Source organism: Dipodomys merriami, unplaced genomic scaffold (genome assembly GCF_024711535.1).
Source record: "Dipodomys merriami isolate MVZ:Mamm:240054 unplaced genomic scaffold, mDipMer1.0.p SCAF_128, whole genome shotgun sequence".
Lineage (NCBI taxonomy): Eukaryota > Metazoa > Chordata > Mammalia > Rodentia > Heteromyidae > Dipodomys > Dipodomys merriami.
The window spans coordinates 3044692-3067003 of record NW_027202582.1 but is presented as its reverse complement, the minus strand read 5'-3'; the positions used below and the strand labels follow the sequence as shown (position 1 = coordinate 3067003).

The 22312-nt window shown below is 51.4% G+C and overlaps 1 protein-coding gene across 3 annotated transcripts in view; it reads left to right on the top strand.

Annotated features, from left to right (window-relative positions):
• Window positions 1-3740: 3740 nt before the first annotated feature.
• Window positions 3741-22312, top strand: part of LOC138824351 (spectrin beta chain, non-erythrocytic 2-like) — a 45884-nt gene continuing 27312 nt past the window's right edge. The window contains exons 1-7 of one of the 3 annotated variants that reach the window (XM_070018186.1): window positions 3741-4185; window positions 13704-13882; window positions 18729-18880; window positions 19281-19454; window positions 20667-20758; window positions 20899-20979; window positions 21247-21362. In XM_070018186.1, coding sequence (XP_069874287.1) covers window positions 13726-13882; window positions 18729-18880; window positions 19281-19454; window positions 20667-20758; window positions 20899-20979; window positions 21247-21362 — 772 coding nt within the window. In that variant the 5' untranslated portion in view covers window positions 3741-4185; window positions 13704-13725. Of the gene's footprint in view, window positions 4186-4787; window positions 4880-13703; window positions 13883-16564; window positions 16976-18728; window positions 18881-19280; window positions 19455-20666; window positions 20759-20898; window positions 20980-21246; window positions 21363-22312 lie in introns of those variants that run through there. The other 2 variants (XM_070018187.1, XM_070018185.1) reach the window with 2 other exon arrangements.

The window sequence follows — 22312 nt, the reverse complement described above, 5'->3', positions numbered from 1 at the left end:
TCTCCAATAAACTACTTCAAAAATAGGAAGTGGTTTTGTGGCTCAAGTGATATAGTGCTAGCCTTGAGCTGAAGTGCTGAGGGACAGCACCACAACTGACCAAAAAAAAGAAGGAGGAGGAGGAGGAGGAGGAGGAGGAAGAAGAGGAGGAGGAAGAAAACAACCACCAAAAGCATAAAGAGTAAGGGCAGGGCTGGGAAGGTGGCTCAATGGTAGAGCGCTTGCCTTGCATGCATGAGGCCCTGGGTTTGATTCCTCAGCACCAATAAGCAGAACAAAAAAAAGCCGGAAGTGGTGCTGTGGCTCAAGTGATAGAGCGCTAACTTTGAGGTGAAGAGCTGAGGGACAGCGCCCAGGCCCAGAGTTCAGGTCCCACAACCGGACCCCCCCCCAAAAAAAAAAGAGTAAGGGCAAAGTGGGTACCAGTGGCTCATATCTGTAATCCTAACTATACAGAAGGCTGAGATCTGAGGACATGGTTTAAAGCCAAACCAGGCAGGAAAGTCATAAGACTCTTATTTCCAATAACCACCGAAAAGACAGAAGTAAGAGCTGTGTTTCAAGTAGCAGAGCAACAGCCTTGAGCAGAGAAAAGCTAAGGGATAACACCTAGGCCCTGAGTTCAAGCCCTACTACTTGCATGCCTGTGTGTGTGTGCGCGCGTGTGTGTGCATGTGCGCGTGTGCATGCACACGCACACACAGGCAATGGACTAGGGGTTTAACTCAGCAGGAGAGTGCTTGCCTAGCATGCACAAAACGGTGGGCTCAATCCCTAGAGCTGCAGGGGGAGGAGGTATGGGGGGCGGGGGGAGACAGGAAGAATGAGGGAGATAGATACAGGCCATCAGGGCTTCTTATTTCTTAAGCTAGCAGAAATTTGAGAATGCTCAAATACTGATGGGAAGGAGCCAGCAGAGAGAGAGCAAGCACCAGAAGGAATGAGGACCATCAGAGTGTGGGAGGGGATGAGGCTTAGAGCAGGAGCCAGAAGAATCAGAATCTCAGATGGAAGGAGGGATACCTCTTCCATGATACAGAAAGATGTCAGGGGCCAAGACCTTTCCATGAATCTTGTAATCTAAGCAGTAAATCCAGATTCTCTGAGCAGCTCAGCACACTTGGTGGACATCATTCCATTCACTTTTGCAGCCCACAGGAAAAAAAAGGAAGCAGGCATTTTCATCATCGACTGTACTGATTCACTGCAGAGCAAAATAACTAGTTTCCAAAGCAACCCAGTCGCACAGCCGAAAGAAATGATCTCAGTGTTCCCTTTTTTCCTTTCCAAATTGGGAAACAGTACAGTAAAATAAGAATTTGGTAAAATAATAATGGCTGACACTGATTGAGTGCTTACTACAGGGCAGTTGTTCTATTACTTTACCTGCAATAACTCCTCTTTCCCCCCACCCCCATAGTGCTGGGACGCAAACCCAGGATCCTCACACATACGGCAGCTGTTCTACCACTCAGCTGCATTCTCAGCTCTGCAGTATTTTTTTGTCGGTCATGGGGCTTGAACTCTGGGCCTGGGCGCTGTCCCTCAGCTCTTCAGCTCAAGGCGAGTGCTCTACAATGTCACTTTTGGTTTTCTAGTGGTTTTTATTGAAGAGTCTCACAGACTTTCCTGTCCAGGCTGGCTTTAAACCGTGATCCTCAGATCTCAGCCTCCTGAGCCAGCGCCCGGCTTCTGCAGTATTTTTTTTTTTTTTTTTTTTTTTGCGTCCGGTCGTGGGGCCTGAACTCTGGGCCTGGGCGCTGTCCCTCAACTCTTCAGCTCAAGGCTAGTGCTCTACCACTTGAGCCACAGGGCCACTTCCGGCTTTTTTCTTTTTGCTTATATGGTGCTGAGGAATCGAACCCAGGGCCTCATGCATGCAAGGCAAGCGCTCTACCACTGAGCCACCTTCCCAGCCCTGCAGTATTTTTTTTTTAAGTCTATATTTTACTGTGACAAAAATTGAGCCCTGGAGGGTAAGTACAGGTCCAAGTTCAGACAACTAGAAAAATCAGAATTTAAACGTAGTCACTACAAAATCTGTTTTGTTTTTTTTTTTTTGTCTTGTTTTGTTTGGTTTTAGGGGCTTAAACTCAAGGTCTAGGTGCTTGTCCCTGAGCTTTTTTACTCAAGGCTAGCCTCTAGTTCTATCACTAGGGCCACAGCTCCACTTTCAGCTTTTTTTGGGGGGGGGAGTAGTTTATTGGAGTTAAGAGTCTCATTGACTTCCCTGCCTAGGCTAGCTTAAAACTGTGATCCTCAGATCTCAGCCTCCTGAGTAGGCTAAGGAGTTTTGTTTTGTATTTTCCTAGTGCTGGTGATCAAAGACAGGCCCTGCTCATGCCAGTCAGATGCTCTGTTACTGAACCACAACCCCAGCCCCCAACCCAATACTTTTAATTACTCTGCCACACTCTGTCCATAGGTACCAGGAATCTGAAGACCTGGAATCTTTACTATGAACTAATTCTGTGAATTTTCACTTGTATATCTGAATATCAGTTTGCTCAACAATAAAATGAGAGCAAAAATTAGAATAGTTACCTTATATGGCTTTTTGTAGAATTATGAAATGCTGAAAGTGGGAAACAATTCTATAGAAGCCATCATTATGCTAATCACAAGGCCTAATGTGTTTGACTTCTAACTAGGTCACAATCTAACAGGCTGTGGGTTGAGACCCTTAGTTCCCATAACCAATTTAATAGCAGTTTGATGGCTTCCAGTTTCTTTGTCAGGTCCCATCAACTTTAATGCCCCTGACCAAGCGTCTTCCACTATACACACCTCACTTTCCTTCTCCCTGAACCTTTCAACACACACACACACATTGATTAACTGATTTAGTACCCCTGAGGCTTTAACTCAGGGCTTGGGTACTGTCCCTTAGCTTTTTTTGCTTAAGGCTGGTGCTCTACCGCTTTTAGCTTTTTGCTGGTTCATTGGAGAGAAGAGTCTCATGGATTTTCCAACCCTGGGCTAAACTTTGAACTGAGAGCCTCAGGTCTCAGCTTCTTGAATAGCTAGAATTACAGGTGTGAGCCACTGGTGTCTGGCTTCCAACACATTCTCTTCTGACCTCTAGGGACAGTTGCAGTTTGTGGCCCTTGCTTCTTTGAACCTGTCATTTGAAGCACAGCTGATGATGGGTGTAACCCAGAAGGCTGAGGACCACGTTAGTGTAGAAATCTCCTATCAGAGCTAGGAGAGAACTTCAGGGTAACCTTTTCTAAAAGTGCAATTCTTGAATACTTTGCTCAACTCATCTTACAAATGAGGAAAACCAAGGCCAGGTAAATGAAATGACACTTAGGTTTTACCTTGCAAATTGTTTCCAAGTACATTTCATTCAAGTGATTTTATTTAGTCAGAACCTTTTCTGGAAAGGGGTTTCATTATATTTATTTGTTTCAGTATGCATATCTTTTCGGGAAGAAGCAGAATCCTTAAATTCATGGCCGATAAAGCCATTTTATAAAACCTGAAATCCAATAATTCACTCAACGTGCATTCTTGGAGTTGCCTATATTCCTTGGTCATTTTTCAGGCATTCTTCAGGCCCACCTGCATCAGGAGCAGTAATAGAACCCAAAAGACCGTCCCAGGCCCACTCGGTTTCTACTGGTTCCTCTCTGAGCTCAGCTTTCTAGTCTGGAAGAACAGCATCTACCTCTCAGAGCCAGCGAGGGGGTGGGAGTGTCACATGACATAGTGCACTTTTAGCACCCACCACTAGCACCCACCCTGGGCGTTCGTTCTGATTTAGGCATAATCCCTCCCTCTCCTAAGCAGCTAGCACTGCACCTTGGTTGATGACCTTAAACCTTAGCCCATCCAACCGCACATAAACCAAGAAGGAGCCCAGCTCGTGCCAGGCCTAGAAATGTCCATCCCCGCCCCCAGCCCCCTTAAGACAGTGACTGGGCCAGAATTCTCCTTGGTTGATAAATGAGAGGGAGCTGAGAAGCCGCTGCGATGACTGTGCCGAGAATCTGATTTGTGAGCAACAAATCTCCACCAACACCATGGAGATGCTTTGGGAAAGCAGGCCAGGCTACCTGCCGGAAGGAGGACGCGGGAGAGGGGGCACGGCCGCGAGGAGGGCGTAGGGGAGATGGCCCGGAGGTGCCCAGACAGGAGAATCTGAAAAGGAAACAGAGGCCACATCTCGGGGAGACCTCGGCGGTGAGTGAGGGGCGCTGGGGGGACTGCACATCGCGGGGTGCGGGTTTCCCTCAGGCGGAAGAGAGACAAAGGTGGGGGGCGTCCAGCCTGGGAAGGTCAGGGCCCCCCGGAGCCGGGACGGGGCGCGCGCACGGCCGAGGGGTGACGCGGGGCTGGCCGAGGCCGGAAGGCGGGGGTCCTGCGCGGCCCCTCCGCGGAAGGCGGGGAGGGGGGGAAGGTCGGAGCCGGCCAACCAGCGGCGGCCGCGGTCGCCCCGGGGAAGGTCAGCGACCCCGGGCCGGGGAGCCGAGGGGAGAGCCGAGAGGGGCCTCGGTTGCCATGGCGCCGGACTGGGCGGGGAGGGGGGGTTGGCGCGGGCCCCGCCCCGAGCCCCGCGGGGCCGCGGGCTCCAGATGGTCCCGGGCCTCCCGCGGGAGCCGGCGGCCTGTGGCAGGGGGGAGGCTATTGTCCTCCATCCGCGGCGCCGCGGTCCCGCCGCTCGCGCCCGCGCGCCGCCGCCGCCGCCGGCCCCGCGCGCCCCCCCCCCCCCGCGCCCCGCGCCGCTCGCGCCCCGTGACAGCACCCGCCGTGCGCCCCGCGGCCGCCACGCCACCCGCAACCGCCCCTCGCGGCGGGGCTGCGGGCGCGGCGACGACCGGTGAGCGCCCGCCCGCCCACCGCGCTCCCGCTCGTCCGGCCGGCGCTCCGCGTCCAGGTAAGGTGCCGGCGTCCCGGCCCGCTTTGTCCCGCCCGGGCCGGCGGGGGCGGCGCGCTTTGTGCAGCCGCGTGCGGGGCGCTGCGCTGCGGGCGGCGGGGTCGGGGTCCCGGCCGGCTGCGGAGGGGGCGGGCACCCGGCCCCTCTCGCCTGTGCCGGGGCCCGGGGACAGGATGCGGAGAGTCATGTGCCCACCGGCCCGGCACCCACGTGAAGGCGGCGGGGGCCGAGGCGCGGGGCCGGCGGGGCCTGCGGGGCGCGGGGAGAGCCCTGACGGACCGCGGACGGACGGGGCCGCCCCGACTCGGAGCGCGGCTGACAGCGCCGGCGGGTCGCGGGCCCCGCGGCGGCTCCGGCGGACCGGCCCGCGGGCGCTGTCCCGCCGCCCCCGGCCGCCGCCTGCAGCCGCGTGGGCTCCGCGCCTCCTCGGGAGCTGGCTCGGTGCTGCCGCCCAGGCTCCCTCGCGGGGTGCGGGCCAGGGGACGCGGCTGGCAGGGGGGTGCGTGTAGCTTTGGCCGAGAGGGAACGAAGCCCTGTGGGGAAGCGTCGGGTAAGGTGGCTTTATTTGGGGGTGTGTGTGGACGTTTTCCGGGCTCTGGGGGGGCCCCAGCACGCAGCCATCCTGGCGGGGGTGTACCCACTCCGGCGCTCCGGCTCGCAATCGCCATCCGCTCCGGCTCCGAGCGACTTCGCCTCATTCCCCCCATTGCAGGTGGCAGGTTGACTGAGGTAGTCTTAGCCCTGCGACAGCCTGCTTAGTACAAGCCCACTCTCCGTGGGTTGTTTCTCAGCTCCCTTCCTCCGTGGGGGGCAACCACCGTCTTCCAACACTGAGAGCTGGGAGTTGCAGGCCATGGGCCTGGGTTCTCCACAAACCAGTTTACCTTGAAGGTGAAGTGGACAGAGTTAAGTTTCAAATATGTCTTAGCTTGATGCATGGGACAAGCTCGTGGTGTATTCGAAAACAGCTAAACATCTGTGAAGGAAAAAAAAAACAACAACAACTAAGATGGAGCTTATGAGACTGATGCAAGCTCCGGGTTGGGGAGTGAAAATGAGGCAGATTCGGGACCACCATGGTTTACACCTATAATCCCAGCTGCTCAGGGGGCTGAGATTTGAGGATGCTAACAGTTCGAAAACCAGCCTGGGCAGGAAAGTCTGTGAGATGTTATTTTCCATTTTTACCAGCAAAAAGCTGGAAGTGATGCTGTGGCTCAAGTGGTAGAGCACCAGCCTTGAGTGGAAAAGCTAAGGGACTGTACCTAGGTCCTGAGTTCGAGCCTTCATTACCTGCACATACATACAAAATGAGGCTGAATAATTCTTTCCTAAGAGAATGAAAAAGCAGTCCCCCGTCCCCCCTTCAACCTACTTCCTAAACTCCTGAGGAGCAGATCCCTTAAGCTTTATCAGGAGCATGGACCAGGAAATAGGTTGGGGTCCAGGAAACAGATTGGGATTTTGTTCTTCCTACCTTTCTTCTGCTCTCTACCTATCCTGGAGCATCTGTCTTTTGCCTTCCTGGGAGTGCTGAATTTAATTACGACTTCTTTTGCCTTTTCCTCTCTCTGCCATTTATAGTTTGAGTCACATAAGATTTCTACTTTGCCAAGGTCCCCATCTCTTCTAATCTATTATTCATCCTCCTGTCATTTATTCAATTCTTCCTTCCCATGGCTGCTGCAGCCCTGTCCTCCTTCCTTCCTTCCTCACATCTGCGATTCGCTGTGTCAGACCCAGCACCTCTGTTTCATGAGTTCTAGCGCCCACTCTGTCTTCATTTTCTTCTCTCGTGCTTGGAGCTCCCATGAGGAAGCTGTATTTGAGTTCAGCATGGGGTAGGGAGAGCCTGCACACACCTAGAAGTACTTCTAGTCACTGGAGCTGGAAACAGCCTTCACAGTGCTTCTAACCAACCAGCTCCAGCTGCTTGTCATCTTTGGCTTTCAAAGTAGGTTCCCTACATAAGCAGGCTCAGTGCCACCTGGGAACGAATTAGAAATGCAAATTCCCAACTCCTCCCCCAGATCTGCCAAAAGAGAAGCTCTGGGGGCAGAGCCCAGTGGTCTATTTCAGCTGCCCTCCCCCTACTCCAGATGATTGTGATTTGTGGGAGTCTAAGAATTGCTGGTCAGGAGTTCTAGTGCCCAAGTCTGAAACCATTGCAGCTAAGGAGCGGGTCATTTCTAATCCCACCTTCATTCTTTCCATGCTTTTCTTTGGCCCTAAGAAAGACATTAACTGTGGTAGCCAAAAACGAATGGTTTCTTCATGCACTGTCTTCTTTATTGAATATCTATTGTACTGGACCCAGAAAGGAGTAAGACCCAGTTCTCAATGAGTTAAAGGTGGAACGAGTGGAGACACACAAACAAGTAACAGTAATACAATGGGATAAGCGCCATAATAGCTGCCTGTGAGGTACTGTGGGAGCGCAGGGGTGGAATGATCCACTCTGAGGGAAGGAAAGAATTAATCTGGAGCCGCATGTGGTGAGAGGAGGAATTAGGTACTAGCCCCAGCTGCTAGCCCCAGGGATAGGATTTCCAGCTTTAGAGGCCAGGTCAGCAGAGGAAAGTAAGTGGAGGCTGACATCTTAGAGGACCTACCTGTGGCTGAGCGGTTTGTAGGTTCCAGCCTACAACTGGAAGGAGGTGACACTATTATGGCACTAACAACATAAGCTACTTGGGCCCCACCGAGGTCAGTGGCTAAGAATAAGAGAGGGGTGAAATGGTAATCTGGATTAGCTAGTGCACTGCCCTATTGCCAGAGTTCAGGAATCCTTGGAGGAGAATAAGTTTGGAGATTCTCCAGTACAGGGAGAATTTGAGAGTAGAGATGGGGCTGCTTTGCTTTCTGACAGCATGAGGACAGCATGGAGGTCCAGATCCTAGGTAAGGGAAGATAGACTCAGTGAAAAGGAACCAGGATCTGGGTAGGAGAAACTCAAACAGAAAATTATAGGAATCTGGAGATGGCAGCTGGGAATGTACAGAACATATTGTCCAAAAGGCAGGGAGTGGGAGAGGCTACAGACCCAGAATATTTGGAACCCAAAACTTTCCAGGCACAGAGCTACAGTGCTTAACAACACTGTTAAGAGCACTGTTCTCAATGAAATCTATGGGAACAAGACCTCTGTATAGTCTCAGTACCATGACCCTGTAGGGGATCTGTGACCAAAGAACAAAAATACCATATGGGTTCCTTTTCTTAATCATGATATCCCTGGAAACTCAGGTCAGAAAACACATAGGCCTCAAACTTGATCTGAAGAGAGAAGCATTTGTGTTTGAAGTTTTATTTGGATGAGGAGCCAGAGATTCTAGCTCTGTCCTTCTCCTCTCCCCCTAATTATAAAAGAGTCCAAGCCGGGCGCCGGTGGCTCATGCCTGTAATCCTAGCTACTCAGGAGGCTGAGATCTGAGGATCGGGGTTCAAAGCCAGCCTGGGCAGGAAAGTCTGTGAGATTCTAATCTCCAACAAACCACTAGCAAACCGGAAGTGGCGCTGTGGCCCAAGTGGTAGAGTGCTCGCCTTGAGCTGAAGAGCGCAGGGACAGCGCCCAAACCCAGAGTTCAAGCCCCACGACCAACCAAAAAAAGAAAAAAAAAAAAAAGATTTCACAGAGAGGCCCTAGAAAGTCTGGATTCCATGTCTGGAGTTCTTAGGACCCCTGAGGTCACCCAAGTAGTACATATTTGGGTACATTGAGCCTATAGGGTAGAGTTAGTTGTTTGGAGACAGTGTCAGACATGGGGCTTCCTTAAGTGTCTGCTCTATGGAATACAGAGACTTAAAGTAATTTGAATGCCTCCAAGTCTTCAGGGGCCTGACAGGTAGCATACATTTATGAGACATATTTGTATAGGAGAGAAAAAGGGAGTGGCAGGGTCTGCAGAGAAGTGAGAGGCACTGGCCCTCCTAAAGGAATCTGAAATGGGTTCTTCTAAAACAGTTTTGCTGCATCTTTTTTTTTTTTTCTTTTAAATCCCCTTCTGTTTAGAAAACTAACATTTCTCTGCTTCAAACTGACCTGCATTTGAAGTGTAGTGAAATCTTTGCTGTTCACTAGAGGTAATGTTTTGTTGTTGTTTTGTTTTATACATGTACTAGGGCTTAAACTCAGGACCTTTACTCTCTCTTGGCTTTTTCTGCTTAGGCTAGAACTCTACCATTCGAGCCACATCTTCACTTCTGGCCTTTTACTGGTTAATTGGCTTAAGAATCTCATAGATTTTTCTGCCCAGGCTGGTTTCAAACTGCAATACTCGCATCTCAGCCTCCTGAGTAGGTTGGATTACAGGCAGGCCTGAGCCATCAGTGCCTAGCAGATATGTTTTATTTTATTTTTTGGTCAGTTCTAGGGCTTGTACTCAGGGCCTGAGCACTGTTCTACCATTTAAGCCACAGCACCCCTTCTGGCTTTTTCTGTTCACTTAGTACTGAGGAATCAAACCCAGGGCATTCCCAGCCCTGTTTTAATTCTTTACAAAATTTTTTGTAAAGTAGGCATGTAAAAACCAACATCGAAATTTTGAAACAGCAGCAAAGAGGATTATTTTGTTTATTGTTGATGATTTTACTTGTAAACATTTCCCGAGGGGGGAGGGGGAGGAACCAACAGGGAGGAAAGTAACAATAGTTCACATGTCCCTGCCATTTGTTCAGAGTAATGTGCTGAAGGTAATGCTCTTTTATAAGAAGTGTTTTATGATTTTAAAAATGAAACAGTGAACCAAATAAATAAATACAGCAATTGGCCAAACAAAACACTCCTGGGGGCTGGCTTTAGTAAGTTTGTGCCTTCTGGTAAAAGAAAAGGGGGTCAAATAAATCGACAGTTGCAGGGTGCTGGTGTCGCTGTGCCTGCTGGGAGGTCTCTGCACAGATCCTTCCCAGAGCCCAGCACCACAGGGGCTGCTGCTGCTGAGAGGCCCCATCTGAGGGACCAAGTGTGAAGCTTCTAAATCACCGACTGCTTTCGTATCCCGCAGCTCACTGAGTTCAGGTCATGCGTTGCCCACAGCACTTGCTCTTTGCTCAGGGTGATTCAACTCTGCCCTAGAATTTATTTTTATATAAATATTTACAGAGCAAATCCAGAGACTCTGTTGGGGGAAATGATGGGAAAGGAGTCATCTGCCTGGTGGGAATTAAGCTCTCTGCCTTCCTATAGGGAATGAAAAGCCCAGCTCTAGGGCCCTGAGACCTTGGCTCCTGTACACTGTAGGGAAATCTTCCTGGTGCCCAGGGAAATGGAGAGTGGACCATACTGACCTTCAAGCTGGTCAGATTCAGCTTCTTGGAACCAGTTATTGGTATATGCCAATTTCCTTGTGTTCCCATGACAATTCACTATCCTCCCCACCGGAGCCTTACCACCCAATGCCTTTCTACCTTCCCCAAACCACATGACAGGTTTTCCTTACCTCTTTTCTTCAGGAAGGATATTTGCTGATCTCAAACACTGCCCAATACCGCTAGTGTCACAGCCCTGGACTAGGGAGTCATACTCAAGATTAAAATGTCTCCAGGCGCTGGTGGTTTATGCCTAGCCACCCAGGAGGCTGAGATCTGAGGATCAAAGTTCAAAGCCACTGTGAGACTCATATCTCCAGTGAACCAGCAAAAAGTCAGAAGTGGGGCTGTGGCTCAAGTTGTAGAGCCTTGAGAAAGAAAGAAAGGAAAAAAAAAAAAAACTCAGGGACAGTGTTCAGGCCCTGAGTTCAAGCCCCAGGACTGGCACAAAGAAAAAAAGATAAAGAGCCAGGCGCCAGTGGCTCACGCCTGTAATCCTAGCTAGTCAGGAAGCTGAGATCTGAGGATCATGGTTCAAAGCCAGCCCAGGAAGGAAATTCTGTGAGACTTTTAGCTCCAATAAACCACCAGAAAAACCGGAAGTGGCGCTGAAGCTCAAGTGGTAGAGCGCTAACGTTGAGCTGAAGAGCTGAGGGACAGCGCTCAGGCCCAGAGTTCAAGCCCCACGACCAACAACAAAAAAAAGAAAAAGAGGGCTGGGAAGGTGGCTCAGTGATAGAGTGCTTGCCTTGCAAGCCAGAGGCCCTGGGTTCGATTCCTCGGCACCACATAAGCAAAAAGCCGGAAGTGGCACTGTGGCTCAAGTGGTAGAGTGCTAGCCTTGAGCTGAAGAGCTGAGGGACAGCGCCCAGGCCCAGAGTTCAGGCCCCACAACCGGACCCCAAAAAAAAAGAAAAGAAAAAGAAAAAGCTAAGTGAGAATTTTGAGGTCCAAAGCTCAAGCCTCAGTCCTGGCATACACACACGTGTGTATGTGTATGCATGCACAAACACACATACACAGTGCTGTGTTGGAACATGGTTCAAGTGGTTCAGCACTCGACTAACAAGCACAAGGCCCTGAGTGCCAAGCCTCAGCACCCCCCAAAGAACTAAATAAGTACAAAGATGTCTTCATATTTAAGAGGTCCTTAATTTAAGACAAATTTAACAGAATATGGGATTCTGTTAAAGTAAAAAATCTCCTCTCAGCCAAGCACTGGTAGCTCATGCCTGTTATCCTAGCTACTCAGGAGGCTGAGATCTGAGGATTGTGGTTCAAAGCCAGCCTGGGCGTGGAAATCCATGAGATTCTTATCTCCAATGAACCACCAGAAAAATGGAAGTGGCGCTGTGGCTCAAAATAGTAGAGCGCTATCCTTGAGTGAAAAAACCCAGGCCCACGGGGGCGGGGGGGGGGGGGGGGGAGGATGGGAAGGGATGGGAAGGGGAAACAAAGGAGGAGGCTACAATGCTTGATAAGAAATGTACTCATTATCTTGCCCATATAATTGTAACCCCTCTGTAGAGTATTTTCACAATAAAAATAAAAATTAAAAAAAACCAGGCCCTGAGTTCAAGCCCCCCAACTGACAAAAAAAATAAAAATAAATCTCCCCTCACCATTCCTCTTGAATGGCTGTTGAATCCTGTGTTACACAAGAACTTTGGACAGTACAGATGGTTTTTTTGTTTGTTTGTTTTTTTTCCAAAGTCCCCAGGAGCTAACAGGAAACTCATTTGTTATTTTTTTGAGGACAGAGTATATTGCCCAAGTTAAGGTCAAAAGTAGTGTTGGCAAGCATACCTGGCCCAAAGAGGACTGGGCACTACAAGGCTAGTTGGGTGTTGATCCCTCTGGGAAGACTTAAAAGACTGCAGGATAATCAGGAATAAGTCTGTGAGATTCTTTTTTTTTTTTTTTGGTTGATTATGGGGCTTGAACTCTGGGCCTGGGCGCTGCCCTGAGCTCTTCAGCTCAAGGCTAGCACTCTACCACTTGAGCCATAGCACCACTTCTGGTTTTCTGGTGGTTCTTTGGAGATAAGAGTCTCATGGACCTTCCTGCCCAGGCTGGCTTTGAACCTCCATCCCCAGATCTCAGCCTCCTGAGTAGGTAGGATTATAGGCACGAGCCACTGGCGCCTGGCTGTGAGACTCTTATCTCTAATTAACCACCAAAAAGCTGAATGTGAATCTATGACTCAATTGCTAGAGTGCCAGCCTTGAGCAAAAAATAGACCAAGGGAGAGTTCCGGCCCTGAGTTCAAGCCCTTATACTAGCAAAAGCAAACAAAAAACGCTAGTGCTCCTTCCACCTTGACGCACTGACAATGTCTTTGGAGGTATTCCATCTGTGAAATGATGGGGACACATACATCTCAGGGGTGTCTTTTGAGCACTTACTTAGCATTCTCCGTAACAAAAGGAAACTAAAAGGTGAGAACTATACTGAATCCTTTGAACTCCTGGGCACTTGGTCTATACTTGTCTATCAGTGCATTGGTCTCCCTGGGGTATCTACCGTTTGTTTGACTTAGCTCAAGAGGAAAATTGGGGTCTTTTAATCTCCAGTTTACCTACAAAGGCTCAGAGATACAGTGAGATCTCTCTGTGTATAACTAATGCAAACTAATAATAAAAACTTAAAACTTTGTGTGTGTGTGGTGGTCCTGGGGCTTGAACTCAGGACCTGGGCACTGCCCCTGAGCTGCTTTTGCTCAAGACTAGCATTCTACCACTTGAACCACTGTACCACTTCTGACTTTTATTTATTTATTTATTTTGGGGGGGGTCCAGTCGTGGGGCCTGAGCTCTGGGCCTCAGCTCTTCAGCTCAAGGCTAGCGCTCTACCACTTGAGCCACAGCACCACTTCCGGCTTTTTTCTTTTTGCTTATATGGTGCTGAGGAATCAAACCCAGGGCCTCAGGCATGCAAGGCAAGCAATCTACCACTGAGCCACCCTCCCAGCCCATGGCTTTTATTTATTAGTGGTTAATTGGACATAAGAGTCTCACGAACTTTCCTGCCCGGGCTGGCTTTGAACTGCCATCCTCAGATCTCAGTCTCCTGGTTAGCCTATCAATAATAATTTTTTAAAGAAGGCTCAGAACTCAAATAGAAGCAGGGAATGAAAGAATTCTAGTTTGTACTCCTTAGTACCCATCAAGACCCCCATCCTCCGCCTGCACCACCCTGGTCTACACACTGGTATTCCCACGGCTGTCTCCACTTTGAGTCCCTGGGCTCTGCTGTGTCTGTCTCTGCTTTGAAGCCCTCTGAGCCTGTCCTCAAGCTCTCAGACAGCTCTCTGTCCTCCGGTGTCTCTCCCAGTGCAGCTGTCACATTGCCATCTCTGCCTCCCCCCTCCCACAGTCTAAAGACAAAAGGCTAAACTATCCATAACCATGGCCACGAGGAGAGCTGAGCCAAGTGAGAGCAGAAAGATAGCAGGATGTGGTGAGTGGGGAGCTCCGCGGCCCCCAAGACGCCCCTCACCAGCCACATGTTCTTCCAGGAGCAGGAAGCCACCCACCACCATGAGCAGCACTCTGTCGCCCACAGACTTCGACAGCTTGGAGATCCAGGGCCAGTACAGTGACATCAACAACCGCTGGGACCTGCCCGACTCCGACTGGGACAATGACAGCAGCTCAGCTCGCCTCTTCGAGAGGTCTCGAATTAAGGCTCTGGCAGGTGAGGTCCCGGAGAACCGAGGAGGTGCGGAGGTGGGTGTGTAGAGTCTTTTATCTTTATGGGGAGACAATTGTCTTGTCTAAGCTGCTGGACTGAAGTGGGAGAGCCTGAGCACCCTGTCAAGCCCTTTGGTCCCCAGTCCGGTGCAGGAACAAACTTCACACAATACCAGGCATTTCCTAACCTCCCTTCCCCCAAAGCCTAGTATGCCAGCTGAGCTGACCCCTGGACTGGCCCTGCTGGCTGAATCGGCTTCCCTTCCTGACCCGGGCCCTGAGTCACATCCCTTCTCTTCTACACTCTGACTGTCGCTTCTGTCTCCACCCACCTCTGCCTCACCTTTCCTCCCCTGGTGTCTTCCTTGATGTCCACGATCAGTTCCCACACCTGTTCTGCTCCACCTGCCGTCTGTTACTCTCATTATTGTATCTACCTGTTCCCCGAAGCAGGATCTCTGCCTGCTACCCCATCGTAGTCCAAAGCCACCCATTCATTCTCCAGAATTTACTCTCCACCCACCTTGGCCCCTACCCTTCCCTGCGGCCAGGGCTCTCCCCTTCTAGGCACAAACAAACCCGTCTGACGGGCCTCCCTGTGTTCTGGGGGAGGGGTTGTCATGGCAACAAGAGAAGGGTTGCCACCTGACACCACCAGCGGCTGCTGGCATGGGGCTGAATCACACACCCCTTGGCCACCCACCCTGTCTGACTGGCCGCCTCCATCCCACCCTTGTCATCACCACTGACCTGCCTGCTGCCCAACCCAGTTCAGTGTAAGAGGTCATAACTCCTCCCACCTGAGAGGTAGTGCTCCCTGTGGGGTGGCACCCACAGTGGAAGCCCAGGTCCCCAAACCTGGTGGCATGTTTTACCCAGCGACAGTTTTTATAAAAATAGCTTCCCAAGTCCCTCCCCTGGGCACAGTGAATTTGAATCTCTAGACATATGGTCCAGAACTCAGGGTTTAAAAAAGCTCCCGAGGAAATTCTCAACGAGCCCAGCAACAATCTGGAACAATGGCAGCTGCAGCTTCTGAGGATCCTGGATCTTTCTTCAGATGGGTTCTTTTTTGTGTGTGGGGGTCGGGGGTGGGGGGGTCCTGGGGCCTGAACTCAAGGCTTGGACAGTCCCTGAGCTTTCTTTGCTCAAGGCTAGTGTTCTACCATTTAAGCCACAGCTCCACTTCTGGCTTTTTGGTGGCTAATGGGCGATAAGGATCTTTCCTAGCCAGGCTGGCTTCAGTGTTGAGATCTCAGCCTCCTGAGTAGCTAGGATTATAGGTATGAGCCACTAGTGCCTGGTTCAGATGGGTTGTTCCTCCTCCCCCTCCTCCCCCTCTTCCTCCTCCTCCTCCTCCTCCTCTTCCTCCTCCTCCTCCTCCTCCTTCTCTTCCTTTTTTGGTCAGTCGTGGGCTGGAACTGAGTTCTTCAGCTCAAGGCCAGTGCTCTACCACTTGAGCCACAGCGCCACTTCATTTTCTGGTAGTTAATTAGAGATATGAGTCTCACAGGTTTTCGTGCCCTGGGCTGGCTTTGAACCACAGTCCTCAGATCTCAACCTCCTGAGTAGCTAGGATTACAGGCATGAGCCACTAGCACCAGGCTCAGATGGGTTCTTGAGACTGGCTGGTGAACTATTCCTACCTGTTTCTAGACTAGAGCTCAGAGAGGACAAAAGACATGAGGGATGGAGAATGTCAGTGATATGTTTGGAAAACATCTCTCTGGTACCCCAGTTTTAGATTCACATGTCCTCTAGAACTGCCGTGACAGCCATGCCATTGTATTTTACCTGTTACACACCCTGAGTGTATCTATAATGACACATAGTCCAGGACTTTCACTCTCTGGGCAAAGGACACACATGTGGTCATGACATCTTTGCACATAAGCCAGGACTGGTACTGGTGTCATATCTGTGCATGTGATGTGTTCCACTCAACATTGTCCTCAGTGTGCACACAGACCCATGCCACCAGGCTCGTCACTGAGCACACAGGTGCCACCCAGTGCTCAGGTATGTCTCTCCACCTCTAAGCTGGGTCTCACCAAATCAGAGCTCTGCATGGGCTTTGCCTTGTGTCAGAAGATGCCAAGCAAATACTAAATGAATGACATTGAGGGAGGGGTATGTGTAGACTGCCAGCTATAAAAGCAGAAGCCTAGGGAAAGGGCAGAGGGGAAGATGGTAGTTTGTGCCCAAGCAGTGGGGCAGAGCTGGGAAGCTGGCTGAGAAGGCCCTGGTGGGCAGGAGAGGGGCTGGCATTCAGATAACAAATACCAATGGAGAAGACACCAGCAATACTTATTCCTTCCCCAGAGGAGGTGACAAAAGTAAATGCCAGCACAGCACTTGGCTTCCATTCTCCTAGGAGCTCCGCGTTTCTTTTTCTCAGCTCTCTGGGCTGAGATCAAAGCCCATGAGTCCTAGACAGGGACTACTCAAGTGGCGGGGAGCTCAGCCTCCTTGTCTGTCAGCAGACCTTCAGGAAGCAGGAATTTGCTTGGGGGGGGGGTAGGGGGGGCCTCTGGCGGGTCTTCCCCAGTCTTAGGCAACCTGTGGCCTGCCTGGCAAGTCTCCTGGCCCTGGCAGCTCCCTCCTCCGCCCCTGCAGGGCCTGGCCCTGCCCCAGCCCAGCTCCGCCCCCTGCCCCTCCCCCGACACTGTCCGACCTGTTTGTCTGGAGCTGCCTCTCTCCCTGTGGCCAGGTGTGCCTGCTCGCTGTTCTCTGGAGCTAGAAATCCCATAACTATTTTTTCCTACTTGAAACTCACAGCATCCTTGAAATCCTCTTGGCCATAGCGGCCTCTGGGGACCTCCAACACAGGCTCAGGGGACAGACGCTCACCACCCGCCCTGCCCTGCGCAGGGGAGCATGGACTCTGGGCCACGAGCTGTGTAGGAGGCAGCAGGCACCATGAGTGCGAATGGAGTGAGCAGGGTGCATGGGAACGGTCTGAATGGGGCTGAGGAATTTTACTATGAGGCGGTGGAAGGGGCCCAGAACCCCGGGGGGCTCCTGCTCTCCCCAGCTGCCTTCATCAACCCTGCTCAGTACGCCAGCGTGCTGGAAGGACGCTTCAAACAGCTTCAAGGTGAGTTCCCTGGGCTAAGGGGAGCCCTGGGGAGCTGGAGGGGAGCTTCAGGGGCCGGAGGGTCTGCCGGGGCTCAGAAGCTAGAGCCAAGCACTTGACTTGGGGGACAATACCATGAGACTTGGGAGGAATCATGTCAAGTGGCCAGAAAGTCCAGGAATGTGGACAGAAGCAGGGAAGGTTTGGACCCACTGGAAGGGACTTGTGTGTGGTCGTAGCGTGACTTTGAGACACCCTGCTGGGTACAAAGGTGATGGGGATGCAGGGCCCAAGGCGTCAGTGTGGCCACTCGGCTCTCCTCCCTCCAGGCAGCCCATCCCTGGGTTGAGCCAGGCTCACCTCGTTAGGGAAGGAGAGAAGGAGTGGGCCAGAGACCTGAGCTTAGAGCTTGTTTGTTTCCCTGGCCTTAAGAGTGGGTGTCTGAATGTGTGTGACCCGGACATGTGTAGAAATTGGGGAAAGTGTCGAAGGAGAGGACTGAAACGCAGAGCCTGGGAAGCTGTCTGAAGAGGGGTGTTCGAACGCCATTGTGTTTTAGGGCCTGTGTGTCTAGGATGTTATGGGTTCGACTTGTGACATTACATTCTGAGTTTGGTTTTGCCCATTTTTTCTAGCTACTCCTCTTTCTACTTTCTTTCTACCTGTGTGCCAACATGGCCTCACCCCAGGCGTAATACCAGGGCAGGCTGCCCTCCTCCTCAACCCAGTAATGTCTGGAAATCCCTGGCCGTCCCTAGCCTAGGCAGGGCCTATAGACCCTGAAAAGAGGCCCAGAGACATGTGGGTGCCACAGGTGCTACAGGGCGGCCCACACAGCCATGAGGACCCCGGGTTTGGCACAGGTACAGGGGCTGGAGGTGAGGTAGACAGGAACAGACTTGGGCGTGTTGCTGTTTTTTATGGGTGAGGTGCCCTGGAACGTGAGATTAAGGGAGGAGTCTTTTCAGTTTCTGAGATGCTGGTGCTGAGATGGAGTCCACAGTAACTCTTCATGCCCTGGCTACTGGGGCCAGGTCCTCACCCCGGAGGTCATCTCTGAGGTCAGGTCACACCAGCCTGTGGAGCAGCTTCCCATGCCTGAGCCTCTTTCTTCCCTCCGCAATGAACAAAGGGTGGAAGCTTCATCCATATCAAGAATCTTCCTGTGCACTTTGCCTGGCCCCCCCCCTCCCTTTTTGTTCTTGAGATTGGTATCTAACTCTGTCAGTTCTACCTGTCGGCCACCTGGAAGGACCACAGCCCTGTTTTCAGCCCGTGCCTCCTTTCAGCCATGGCTGAGACGATGAGAATCTACCTCTATCCCAGTACTTAATCAGGGAGCCACGCACCAGGCATCAACTTGGTGTCTCATACTACTATCTCATTTAACCAATCGAAATATGGAAATAAAAGGAATGTGCCCATGTAACAGATGGGAAAATTGAGGCTCTAATGGATGGAAAACTTCCCCAGGGTTTCACCACTGTTACATCGCAAAGCCTGATCCCCGCGCTTCCTGTACCGTTGCTTCCATCCTGTCTTCGCAAAGCTTATTTCCTCTCTTCCCTTTCTTGTTCTTTGTCGTCAAGCTCATTTCCATTTCTCCATTCCCAGCTCTTCTGGGTTCTCCTCCTGGCCGTCTTCCTTCCTCTCATCTCCCCAGACATCACTTCCTCTGCTTCCTCAGGCCCCCTGACCCCCACCCCAACAACTGGTTTTAGAAGTAGGCACACTGTACTTGAAGGACAGAAATGACCTCATGTTGCCACCACAGATGAGCGAGAAGCAGTGCAGAAGAAAACCTTCACCAAGTGGGTGAACTCACACCTGGCCCGGGTGACCTGCCGGGTGGGAGACCTGTACAGCGACCTGCGGGACGGGCGCAACCTCCTGAGGCTCCTGGAGGTGCTCTCAGGAGAGACACTGGTGAGCACCTGTCACAGAGGGAGGAGGGAGCCCCAGGGACCAAAACGGGGAAAGCCACAAGAGGGGCAGAACACAGCAGCCCCTCTGCCCAGAGGATGGGCTCATTTGGAGCGGCTTTGCTGGGTGGATTACGTGGGCGCCCTGCTTTGCAGAGACAGGAACAGTGGCCCCATTGAAAACATTTCTTTTCCCGCTCGCTCTGGGTGCAATTAATTCCCTTGGGAATCTTAATCTGGCCAAGCCTCATCTGTAACCCCAGCCTGGGCTCCATGACCTTCAGCCTGGTCCTGGGGCTGTCCTCATGTTCCTGAAGGAGAGCACTGGGAAGGCTGGGGAAGAAGAAGGAAACCCAGGAGCCCGTGTGTCACTTGTCACTATACTCCCCCCTGTTCCCCAACAGCCAAAACCAACTAAGGGCCGCATGCGAATCCACTGCCTGGAGAATGTGGACAAGGCCCTGCAGTTTCTGAAGGAGCAGAAGGTACACCTGGAAAACATGGGTTCCCACGACATCGTAGACGGGAACCACCGTCTGACTCTTGGGCTGGTCTGGACCATCATCCTTCGATTCCAGGTACTGTCAGCACTAACCAGGGTGTGGACCATGCACTGGTTTTGCACCACAGTTCCTGCTGGCCTGTGATAGACAAATACAAAAATAGAAGTCTGGCACCAGTGGCTCACCCCTGTAAACCTAGCTTGTCAGGAAGCTGAGACCTAAGGATCACAGTTTGAAGCCAGCCTGGGCAGGAAAGACTGTAAGACTCATATCTCCAATAAACTCCCCCCAAGGAAGCTGGAAGTAGAGCTGTGGCTCAAGTGGTAAGAGTACTGGTCTTGAGCAAGAGAAGTTCAGGGATGGTGCCCAGGCCCTGAGTTCAAGCCCCAGGATTTGTAGGGAAAAAACAAAAAACAAGCATCTGCCTGGGTGCCGGTGGCTCACACCTGTCATCCTAGCTACACCAGAGGCTGAGATCTGAGGATCACAGTTCAAAGCCAGCTCAGGCAGGAAAGTCCACGAGACTCTTATCTCCAATAAACCACTCAGAAAACCAGAAGTGGTGCTGTGGCTCAAGTGGCAGAGTGCTAGCATTGAGCTGAAGAGCTGAGGGACAGCGCCCAGGCTGAGTTCAAGTCCCACAACCGACCAAAAAAAAAAAAAATCCATATCTCACACCTTATAGAGCAGTTCTCCATACACTCAGTGAGGCAGCTAGCCTCGCTCCACAGGGCAGAGAACTGTTTGGTGTTGGCAAAGTTCCCTGGAGTCTGTTTTGGGTGCTAGTCTTGTGTATTAAGGACCCCAGCTTGGTCCATGAGGAACAGGAAGTTTTATAAATGGTCCTTCACTGCATAGAGTTTTAGAAGTCCAAGGGAAGTCTGGTCACCCCCTCTGTTATGCTTCTGGGTCCCATCTCAGCTGTCTTGCTGGCCCCCCCATCCTCCCTGCTTGGCCTCCCTGTCCTTTTCAGTCCTAAGCAGAGTTCCTTGTGCCTCACCCCTGAAAGCCATGCAGAAAATGGTCTCTCATCCACCTGCATTCCCCACCTGGAGGAACCAGCTCCCTGTACTCTTGGGCACTTCCACATTGCCGTCCCACCTCAAATTCCTTGGACCCAATGATTCGTGTTACGAGTCTAGGTTGAAGGGAGTCCAGGCTCTGTCCCTTCACCCCTTCAAGAGTCATCTCAAGCGTCATTTCCTTCCATTTCTCTCTGAGTGCCTCTGACAACACCAAGAGCTCCTGTCCAGGGAATGAGGGACACTCCCTTGCTTCCTTCCTTAGATCCAAGACATCAGTGTGGAAACAGAAGACAACAAGGAGAAGAAGTCAGCCAAAGATGCCCTGCTGCTGTGGTGCCAGATGAAGACGGCAGGGTGAGGAAGCCCGGGGGCGTGGCCGTGGGGTGGGCGACACCTACGCCGCACAGTAGATGAAGGACAGCCTCCAGAGACCATGTCCTGCACAGACTGGGGCTCAACCCCACTCACCGTTCTTTTCTGGTCTCTGTTTATAGATATCCCAATGTCAACGTGCACAACTTCACCACCAGCTGGAGGGATGGACTGGCCTTCAACGCCATCGTGCACAAACACCGGTGAGAAGACAGTTAGCAGACATGTGGGTTAGTGGCCCAGGGGTGCATGTGCACCCAGAAGCCAGGAGAAGAGCCGTAAGGAATGTGGGGGCACTGTGCTGCATAGAGGACTTAGGATGGGAAGCTAGGGATGGGAGCAATGGGGGAAGGCTTGGGGTGTTGCCTTCCAAAAAATAATTTGACTTGGAGGCAGGGATAAAGGTAGGAGTGAATTTACTTCTTTGGGACCTCAAGCACTTTTGGGGCCTTCTGGCTTCTCCCCTCCAGGCCAGATCTGCTGGATTTTGAGTCCCTGAAGAAGTGCAATGCCCACTACAATCTGCAAAATGCTTTCAATCTGGCTGAAAAGGAGCTGGGCCTCACAAAGCTGCTGGACCCCGAAGGTAGGCTGGAGCTCTGCAAAACAAGGGTAGGGCAGATGGGAGGCAGACTGGGGTTGTCAGGAGCTGGGAGGGGTGGATGGAGAACACCTGCCTATGGTTACAGGGGTTTTTAGGGGGAGGGAATGATGAAAATACTCTGGAACTGGGTAATAGTGATGGTTGTGAATGTAACAAAAAAAACCCACTGAAGTATGTGTTAATACCAGGAAATTTTCTTTTTTGCATCAGTACTCTCACTTAATTGTTTTTTTGCTAGTTAATTGAAGATAATTTCCTGCCTGGGATGGTTTTGAACCACAATTCTCATACCTCAGCCTCTTGAGTAGCTAGGATTACATGGGTGAGCCACCAGTGCCTAGCTTAAAAATATGAATTTTTAGGTGGGTATGGTGGTTCATGATTGTAATACTACTCAGGTAGAAGCAGAAGGATTACAAGTTCAAAGCCATCCTGGGCTACATAATGAGACCCTAGAAAAAGAGAGAGAGAGACAGAAACACGGAGATACAGACAGAGAGAGGAGAGGGGAAGGGAGGGAGAGAGGAAGAGGGAGTGGAGGAAGGGGAGAGAAGGAGAGAGGCAGAGAGAAAGAGATAAAACACCAGGAATAGTGGTTCATCCCTGTAAGCTTAGCTCCTCAGGAGGTTGAGATTGGGTAGATCATGGAGCAAGGCCAGCCTGGGCCAAAAGTTCCAGGACTCTTTCTCAACTAATAGTTGAGTGTGATGATGCTCACCTATCATCTCAACTATGGCGGGAAACAGAAAGTAGGTACAGGCCCAGACAAAAAATGAGATCCTATCAACCAGTGGGGGAAAAAAGGGCTGGAGGTGTGGCTCAAGTGATAAAGCACCTGCCTAGCAAGCAAGAGGCTGAATTCCAACCCAAGTAGTATAAAAAAGAAAAAAAGGGCCGGGCACTGGTGGCTCACGCCTGTAATCCTAGCTACT